Source organism: Malania oleifera, chromosome 4, assembly GCF_029873635.1.
Source record: "Malania oleifera isolate guangnan ecotype guangnan chromosome 4, ASM2987363v1, whole genome shotgun sequence".
In the NCBI taxonomy this organism is placed as follows: Eukaryota; Viridiplantae; Streptophyta; class Magnoliopsida; order Santalales; family Ximeniaceae; genus Malania; species Malania oleifera.
In genome coordinates this window covers 9,814,438-9,824,668 of record NC_080420.1, presented here as the reverse complement: position 1 = coordinate 9,824,668, position 10,231 = coordinate 9,814,438, and the positions used below count along the sequence as shown (strand labels likewise).

At 37.9% G+C, this 10,231-nt stretch overlaps 1 protein-coding gene across 1 annotated transcript; it reads right to left on the bottom strand.

Annotated features, from left to right (window-relative positions):
- Nucleotides 1–2,058: 2,058 nt before the first annotated feature.
- LOC131153203 (probable dolichyl-diphosphooligosaccharide--protein glycosyltransferase subunit 3B) lies at nt 2,059–3,545 on the bottom strand. The gene has a single exon (XM_058105354.1). It carries the CDS (start codon nt 3,374–3,376, stop codon nt 2,312–2,314), a length of 1,065 nt encoding a protein of 354 aa, XP_057961337.1. The 5' UTR covers nt 3,377–3,545; the 3' UTR covers nt 2,059–2,311.
- Between the last annotated feature and the right edge of the window lie 6,686 nt (nt 3,546–10,231).

Genomic DNA, 10,231 nt, shown 5'->3' with positions numbered 1-10,231 from the left:
AGTGTGAAGCATACAAGCAATATGGTTCACCAAGCTCACAGCTACAAGGTGCTGATAGCTTCAACTTTCAAGAAAAATGAAAATATTTACACATTTTGAGATAAGGCTAAATTAAAAGGAGAATGTCAGTAAGAAGCCACATTAAACCAACATATTGTTAATAGTATGTCTGAATTTTAGAGAAACCCCCCCCTCCCCGCAATTTAGGAGAAAAGGTTTCAATATTTATTCCCAGAGTTTCCTATGTTCACCGTCCAAGTTTCATTGGATCAGCTCATCATAATTGTAGAGAATCATCTAAACCCTCATGAAACTAAAAAGAAGATGCATCCTAAATGGGAACAGCACATTGAGCTTGACATTGCTAAGAACACTGCACAAGCAATGACCCATCTATCAAAGATGATTGTGTTAGGTGGTCTAGGATCTTCTCAACCCTAAAAGTTAGCTCATGAGGTGAGACTTTCCCTCACACTTAATAACTGACCACTAGCCCCTTCTACAACCGATGTGAGATAATCTCAACAATCTCCCCCTCACACATTGGGCTCCAAATCAGCGGCACCATGTACCCAACATTTCGAGGAGAATGTTGAACCATGACTCTGATACCAGTGTCAGGTGGTCTAGGATCTTCTCAACCCCAAAAGTTAACTCATGGGATGAGATTTTCTCTCACACTTAATAACTGACCACCAGCCCCTTACACAACCGATGTGGGATAACCCCAACGGTGAAAATGACGTAAAAAATGGACTCTGAATGAAGTCACATGGGCCGTCGCAAAATCCAAAATCATACTTTGTTTCTCAGAATCATCGTTGCTGCAATCACAAGGGCTGAAGGTTGAAGAAGGACCAGCGTGTTCCTCTGCCAAGTCACCACCAAGGTGCCACATCACCCCGCCACATCATCAACCATGTCACCACAGAGGCCACTGCCAAGTCATCGCTGGGGCCCCACTGCTACGACATCACTGGGCCCACTACCACATCATCATTGGGCCCCACTGTTACGTCATCGCAAGGCTCCACTGTCACGTCATCACTTTTGTAGTGATATATTGTGCTAATTACGTGTCTAAGGAAAATTATGTTTAGGAAAGTGAGATTTAAGCGGTCCATTGTGACTCCTACTTCTTTGGAAATTTATCTAGTATAATTTAGCACAATTATCACTGGACCCCACTGCCACATCATCAGTGCCACCTCAGCAAACGGTGTCATAATGGCCAGAAAATATTCCGTCAGTCAAGGAATATTTCGTTACTGAGTTAACCCACTTAAGAATGAGTTTTTACGTAGATTCAGCAAATTTCAGGTCTGTTTTTGACAATGTTAGATTTGTTTCTAAGGTTTTGGGTTGTTCTAAACACAACCGTGCAGTCGGTTTTGTATGATTTTGCTTCAATTATATCGTTTGAGCAAGTAAGAACTAAAAAATCAAGTCCATTCTATGGAGGATTGAGGATTTGGAGTCAAGGTCAAATCGGTGACACCACGTACTCGGCATCTCGGGGAGAATGTTGAACCATGGCTTTGATACCAGTGTTAGGTGGTTTAGGGCATTCTCAACCCCAAAAGCTAGCTCATGGGGTGAGACTTCTCCTCACACTTAATAACTGACCACCAGCCCCTTTCACAATCGATGTGGGATAATCCCAACAATCTTTCTCTTTGCTTTCCCACTCACTTCCCAACAGATTGTGGACTAATGTCCTATGTTGATAAAGCATACAATCTTCATCATTTATTAGTTTATCAACTCTATGTCACCAAACAAGCAAACCAGTCACTGGCCCTTAGAAGGAAAACAACTAAATTGAACAACTTTAAGATGAACCCTCCTTTCCACCTCTTGCCACATTTAACAACTGCATAATTTATACTAGGAATAAATTGGATATTGTCTAGGAAATGTGGTGTGCATTCAAAGAAAAATAAAATAAACACCCACAGCAAATTAAATTAAAAACAACTAGCTTGGTGCAACTTCAGAACCCGTTTACAGTCAGAGTAAAGTATAGATGTCGCACTACCAAATCCAACCGAGACAAAATTTTAGATGCAATGTCTGTTATCAGCATTATAAGCCACTAAGCCTCCAAAGCACATAAATCCATTGAGCAAAATAAGCCATTACAGACAAGGTTTTCAGGTGATTGATTGTTTTTGGAGGCAAAGTTTTGCACTCAAAATCTCAAAGATCATCTAAGTTTCAGTACCAAGTTATGACTATTCATAAAAACACAAAAAAAGAAAAAACTTCTTTACCTCCAATTGGAGGCATGAAGGATGCATCTTTGCCCGTCTCATTTCCAACTTGAAGGCCAGTAGGCATGAATGCCGTAACCTGTCTTCCAATTATCCAAATAAACAACTTTCTTCACAGCCCAAAAAGAAACGAACAATGCCAGAATCATCACTATCCTCTGGGTCGTCACACTCTTTACCGTCACAAGAATGCGTGTCATGAACGCCAGCAACAACCCCACAATCGTGTACAAAAACCCCACTGCAAAACCCTCCGCCCCAAGCTGCATCCCAGATCCCTGATAGAAGAATGTTAGCCTCGAAGGATCGTTCCTGTCGGCCAAAAACATCGGCATCTTCCGAATTATATTGTGCATAGCCCCCGAAACGCTGAAGAAATACACAAACACAGAGAATCCGAGCCAAATCTTCGGATCGTGAAGTATTGTCTGACCCAAAAGGATCTTCTTCACAGCAAAGGGTGCCCAAATCAGAAGCCCGATCCCGAAAATTATCAACTGTTTGTTGGAAAACATTGGGGGTCTTTGGATCGGGCCGATGGTGAGCTTCGTCCTGGATTCGACGAACTCGGCCATAGATTCGGCGAGGCGGGAGAGGTCGCCCTGCCCCATCTGCTCCGATCCCTTCAGGGTTCTGTCATTTGGGTTGACGAATCGAATGTGGGGGAGAGACTCGACGCCGAACTGGGCGAAGGTGGATTGTGAATTTTTGAACTCGATGTCGCAGAAGAAGAGCTTGGATTTGGAGGGAGAATCCTTGTTATTGGAGATGAAGCTGGAGGCGAGGAGGCTGAATTCGGAGTGGAGGTCCTGGAGTCGGAGCTCCTGCTTGTCGTGGAGTTGGGCAGCATCGAAAAAAATGAGGACGGAATAGGGCCTAGGGGTCTTGACGGAGGTGAGGAAGCGCTTGATAGAGTGGTCGTCGAGGCGGATCACGCCGGACTTGGATCGGGCTTGGAGGGCCAGGAGCTCCGCGGCCGGGTCGGATTCGGAGTCGGAGTCGGAGTCGGCGGAGGCATTGAAGGGTGCGAAAGAGTGAAGGATTAGGGTTAGGGTGAGGAGGAGGAGGAGAAGGAGATGGGAAGATTTTGATGGAATCGCCATGTTTGAAGCTCTAGGTTTAGTTTGGTTCGGGTTTTTGGTTGCAGAGAAGTTAGGAGTTCGGAAGTGAAGAAGGGCGCTGATTGGTGGGGAAACTTTTGACTTTTGACTTGTGAATCCCAAATGCTACTCCGGAGTTTGGAATGAGAATTTCTAACAAATCTAATCTAGGATTTTTGTTTTGGAAAAAGGAAGAAAAAGAATATAAGAAGAAGAAAATTTATAATTTTTTAATGTTTTTTTTTATATTTAATAATGTGAAAAATGAAAAATTATTTTAATATGATTAAACATTAAGAAAAAATTAATTAAAGATATCTAAGATTATTTTTTTGATTTACTCATTTAATATCTTTTTTATTTTAAATTTTTAATAATTAAATATAAAAAATGAATTCTTTTTTTTTTTTTTTCAAGTTTCAAATAAAATAAAATATTTAGGAAAATTATGAATGATGCATTTGTGCCTCTTATTAATTTCACTGAAATAATGTATATAATTTTTTGTTATAAACGTAAATTAATAAATTGTTATATACAACATTTTATTCCCTTACTTCTAAATAAAGGACTCGATTGCAATTACAATCTATGAGTATCATACTATTGAGAAAATTAGTGAGATCGCCATCCAAACTATTCATGCACTCTAAAATGAATTAGGCTTAAGAAAAATAAAATAAGCCATATTCTTTCGCACGTTTAGGATGCAATGTTTTCTTTATGTACATACAAAAATGCAAGTGTATGTTACTGAAAGAGAGTATAGAAATTATCTTAATATCTGTTGACTTGAGTTTGTGCACACTCAAAAACCTATTTATTTCACTTTGCCTTTGGGTATTATTTAGTATTATGATATCTTAGCATTATATGTTCAATAAAAACATGAAATATGATTTTTCTATGAAGATAATACCTTTGGAAATCTATTATAAACTTTCCCATTTCTCATTTATGGTTATAGTAAAATATATAGAGTTGCATTCTATGCTCACATAATTGACTCAAGTGCTTTATTAGAACAAAAGGCTTAATTAAGATATACACCTACAACCTTATCCTTCCAAGATATCTATGTTTTCATCGATGAGATTGTTTTAAAAAGTGGATATTTGAATTCCTTGATGTATTCAAATGGTTGAGATTCATGTTTTGCTATAGCCTACAATTTTGACTTCGAACATCTGTGATGAAGATGATATTTAGTGTTCATTCATTTCTAATTTCCTAGTTTTCTTGTATTTGCTACAACTTGTAACTTTGACTTTAAACATATGTAAATAAAGGTGATATTCGAAGTTTGACGCAATCCCTTTCTAAGTTCCTAGTTGAGAATCATGTTTTTTTGTAGCCTATAACATTGACTTTAAACATTTATAATGAAGGTGACATTAGGATGGAGGGAGTCCACAAATGGGCTTGATATGCATGAATGAACATCAACTTGACCAAAAAACTTAAACCTATTGAATCTTAGGCCCAACCATGTATACAACACCCATCCTCTACAATATTTCGATCTTGAATATAAGATAAACACATAAGTAAAATTCTCAACAGTCTTCTCTTCCCTAGTGAATTCTAATCACTCCCACTTCAATTAAAGCCATTATTGATCACTCAGTGTTATACAATCAACTAGGAGCCATTACTTGACATGGAAAAGGGCACGAACCCAAGATAGTCCACTTATCTATACTCTTAATATTTGTAGGATCCATCGCTCGTCTTATATGGGATCAACATTCGTTGGAATGGATGCATAAACGCTCTAACCCAATTCCAACCATTAGGCCAATCCTTCAATAGTTAGTTAGGTGGGCATTACCCCTGTGCCTTAATTATATACCTTAAATTGCATTCCGCCTACCTTCAATAAATCCTACCTCTTATGTCCTGACCCTATTTCATCCATCAATAAACCTAAATGATCCTTATTCGTCTCGATCACACAATTTGGTCTTCTTACTATTAAAATGTCAGGAGAATTATCTTAGACTTTAACTTTATGATGTTACTTGCTCAAAGTTACAATTCATCGACTTTGATACTAATTGTTAGTATTGGAATTTGGCTTGATGTCATAGTCAAGTGTCGCAACATCTCGAAGAAAGGTCTCGAATGACAAGGAATAATAATACTAAAAGTTTGAAGGAACCACCGCTAATCTGTTATTTTCCTAGGTGCGGTTAACTCACCTAATTACTATTTATTGATTGGTCTCTAGACTAATCCTATACTAAGGAACCAATAGTCTCAATATGCATTTACTAGAATTGGGATCGGGAGTTCAGTTATGCGAGAGAAAGGTACTAGCACCCCAAACACACCGATTCTACGAACGGTACCTAATTAACTATGAAGTATCCCTAAATTGCAAATAATAGTTTTCAATTAAATCTTTTAAAAATAAATAAATAAATATTATAACATTAGAAAAAAATATATAAAATAAGGTGTGATTTAAGAATGTCTAAGAAGACCTTCAAAGGAGGGTATCTTATTAGATAAACCCCCTTTAGAACTAATATAAGTGAGGTTTGAAATACATCTTTACTCTTTATTTAATCATTGGGACACACACACACACACACACACACACACAAATAGAATATATATAGAGACAGATAATGATAAAAACAAATTAATCAAATTTGATAAAAAAGAATCTTTAAAACATTCCCAAATTTTTTTCTAGTTTTTTTTAGACTTTTTTTGAATTTTTTCAACATTTTTTCTTAAAGTTTCTAATATTTTTAAAGACTTTTTCTTCATTTTTGGTATTTTCATTTTCCCATTTTTTGTTATCCAAGTCAAAATAACTTAAATAATTTTTGTTTATTTTTCTAATTTTTTTAAAAAATTTCTGATTTTTTTCAATTTTTAAAAATTAAAAATTAATTTTAAATTTAAATAAATAAACTGATGGTTTGGAAAAAGTCAGATCGGTTCAACTGGTTTGAACCGAGTTTGACTCGGTTAGGATGAGTGGGCCACATGTTAGCTAAACATGGCAACACATGTCACTATTATTTATTTATTTATTTATTTATTAATTTATTGTAGAAGGATGATGTCATGATGATGTCACCCGTCATGTGTAGGACGTAGCTTGCTCTAGGATTTTGACACGGATTGCTGATGTGCTAGCGATCCAGTCGGTTGGAGAAAACTGATGTGTTCTTAAAATGTATTATTTTAGGCCCCCATTTACCTTTATTTTGCTCTCATTTATCATGTATTTACCCTTTGTTATCATAGTTCAGAGTTATGCAAGGTTTGTTCATGTTGTAGGAAAAACATGTTAAAATCAAGGAGTTAAGCAATATGAGAAGCCAAGGGAGTAATTGGGAAGCACAAAGCTCAAATCAGATGCTCAACCAAGCCCCTCGAGCCTCAATTCATTAAAGGAACTAAGACATGGTTCGACTATGTGGTGCGACCGGCTATCACAGGGGGTGACCAGGTGATAGAAGAAAGACTCCTAGATTTAGACTGAAAGAGAAATGCTGCAAGGTTCGACCAAGTGCTTAACTAAGTAATCTTGAGGGGTGAACAGGTCGAGATCCTGAGCAGCTGAGCTAAACTAAAGCCAAGAGCAAGTCTCGACCAGTAGCTTGACTAGGAAGTGCAATAGGCTTGACCAGGTCGAGAATACTTGAAGTTTGAATCCTAGAATTCCCGCGAGCCTTAACTAGGGGAAGATAGGGGTGCGACCTGGTCGACAAATGTGAGCACCAGCAATCTTCTGTGTGAGATTTTTTGCTGAACTTTCCTATTTTGAATTTTAAACCTTGTAAACCCTTTTGGGTATAAAACCTAGTTTCGTCTATGTGTCTAGGGTTCCCCTTTGGGCCCTCTTTGGTTTGTGATAGACCTAAAGAGTCTTTGGGTGCCAATTAGAATAAATTTTTCTGTTTTCCTTTCAATTCTTGTTTTGGTTTGTGTTTGGATTCGTCGAAGGCTTGTGAAAACCTTCGAATTCTGGGTGCTACTGTGTAGATTAGATGGTTTTTCATTGTATTCTTGATCACTAGTGACAGGTCGTTGAGTTGCAATTGAAGCCAATTTTCAATACATGTTCTTTTACTGCTTTCCTTTAAATACTTGCACTTTAAATATCTTGTCTTTATGTTCCATGCTCTTTTACTTCTCTGATTGTGTTGAGATCCTAGGGTAAAGGATAGCATAACTAAAGATTTACTCACTTATACAGACAAGGCTACGGTTCATGTATAGGGTGTTCTCGTGATCGCTGGATAGAGTATACCCTGGTTCCTAATCATGCTTTGGGCGATTGGTGCACCTTCACTACTCTATGCCACTCGAACTGTTCACTTAACCATTTAGCCTAGTACGGATAGTTGACCAGACATAGTTATTGCACACGACAGTCTACGTTTGATTATCTTCTGAGAATTGCTTTATAGGAATAATTTCACCCTTTTTCCCTTTTTTCACAGTGTAATAGATTAGGCTAGAAGTGGTCAACAACTGCATTGTAGTCCTTGTGGATTGACACATGAATTACTTATTGTTTTACTGAACTTAGTACAGCTAGGTTTATAAATTTTATCTTTGGTAGTTAAAGGCCCAAGCCTTGGCGAGCTTATCAAATTTTGTAGGGGGTTAGGAAAGCACTACACAGTACATATTGAGCACAAAAATGACACAAATTTCAAAATTTTTAGTGAGCATTGCTTGTTTCATACCATGATAACACATTTGATGCCCTTTGCATACTTATATATAGCTTGGATGATAGATGCTTAGGCTTATCATTTATATGACCTTGTTATGCTCACTAATGAAGTAGTGAGTTGCTTGTGCGTAGTTTCACATAATATAGCCTATTTCCCTACTTTACTACTCTACGAGGGTTGACTAATGGTTCGTTCGTTTTAATACTATTGTATAAGTTCTTGTATTCACATGACACTTCACAAGGCCAGGACACACTTACACATGATTTGTTTCACTTAGGGTTCCTTGAGAGCACTGAGAGAACAACCGTGGCGACTATGACACCTTGTGAGGTTTTGTTGAGCCTTTCATTTTCTTATTTTTTTTTAGAGTCATTTATATGAACTTCGAGTTTACGGAACTCAACTTTCCTTCTCTGGGTATTCTTTGCATGCTAGTCTCTATATTTGCATTTGCTAGCCTAGAGGTGATGTCTAGTGGGGAGATATTAACGTAGGTCTTGTAGTGTACTCAAGACGTGAAAATTGAGTCACCTCTAAAGGAAAAAGTAATTCATGAAACCATTTTTTGAGCTTAGTTTCCTATCGGTAGCATGAAGACGATAAAAGTTGTGATGATTGTCCTAGCTGACCCTAGAAGAGAAAATTGGTAAAGAAAAGAATTAGTAGAAGAAAAGAAATGAAAAATAGATAGAATACCTACTCCAAAGACAAAAAAGGTCAAGCTAGGGACACAACACACATATTCCAGGACATATGAAGCTTCTTGAGTTGTCAGATGCATTTGATATATTCACGAATGGTTTATGAATAAATCATTATAGGGTGGTCTTAGTTGGATGTGGCCAGTAGGTGAGAAGACGCTAGGGTGAAGGACTCGACAGCTCGTAATTAGGCTGCATCCCATTCTCGTGAGACTAGTTCACTCCATTTTTAGTGTTAGTTCTTCGAAGTATGTGAGATGTTTGATCATGCAATTTTTCCTCACATACAAGATTGAACCCATCTTCTTGAGTGTTTTTGAGAGTACACTAGTGAGGCTGAGTCAAGACGACCGTTCTTTAGGTGTTCGAGGGTCTCCCGAGTGCAATGAATCCTTCACTTTACATAGGCCTTGTGATTCTTCCTATTTATACTTGAATTTATGTGATGATATTAACTCTGAATTGCAATTGTTGGTTGATTCTTTATGAGTATGATCTTCTTAATGGATATACATTGTTGAGACTTGTATGAGTGATTTGCTTCGGAGTTGTTTGTGCAATAGAGTTATGTATAAAAGAGCCTGCTTGTAATTGTGTTATATTCCTCTATGTGAAATGGCATGATGGTGTTACATGTTGATCTTATTTAATGTTCATTGAGATTGGTGTTTGTGGGTACTACCATGGAAACCCTCACAAGACTATAACTCGTCAACTAGGGTCACCTCGGGGTTTAAAGCGTTATAGCATATGGTAAATGCAATCGTGTTTCCCACGAAAGAGGAAGTAGATAGGATTTTTGGTTATCTTTTATAGTTTTCTTAGTTTTTCTTTTCTCGAGGACTATCAAAGTGTAAGTTGAGGGTTGTGATGTGTTCCTCAAATGTACTATTTTAGGCCTCCATTTACCTTTCTTTTGCTCCCATTTATCATTTATTTACCCTTTGTTATCATAGTCCAGAGTTATGCAAGGTTTGTTCATGTTGTAGGAAAAGCAAGTTAAAACCAAGGAGTTAAGCAATATGAAAAGCCAAGGGAGTAATTGGGAAGCACAAAACTCAAATCATATGCTCAACCAAGCCCCTAGAGCCTTAATTCATCAAAGGAACTAAGACATGGTTCAACCATGTGATGTGACCATCTATCACAGGGGGTGACCAAGTCACAAAAGAAAGGTGCCAAGGTTCATACTGAAAGAAAAATGCTGCAAGGTTCGACCAAGTGCTTGACCAAGTAACCGTAAGGGGTGACTAGGTCGAGATCCTGAGTTAAACTGAAGCTGAGATCCTATAAGTCTCGACCAACTGCTCGACTAGGAAGACCCACAGGCACGATCAGGTCAAGAATGCTGAAGTTTGAATCCCAGAATTCCCGGGAGCCTCAACTAAGGCGCAACCAGAGGAAGATAGGGGTGCGACTTGGTCAACAAATACAAACTGCTCTATGAG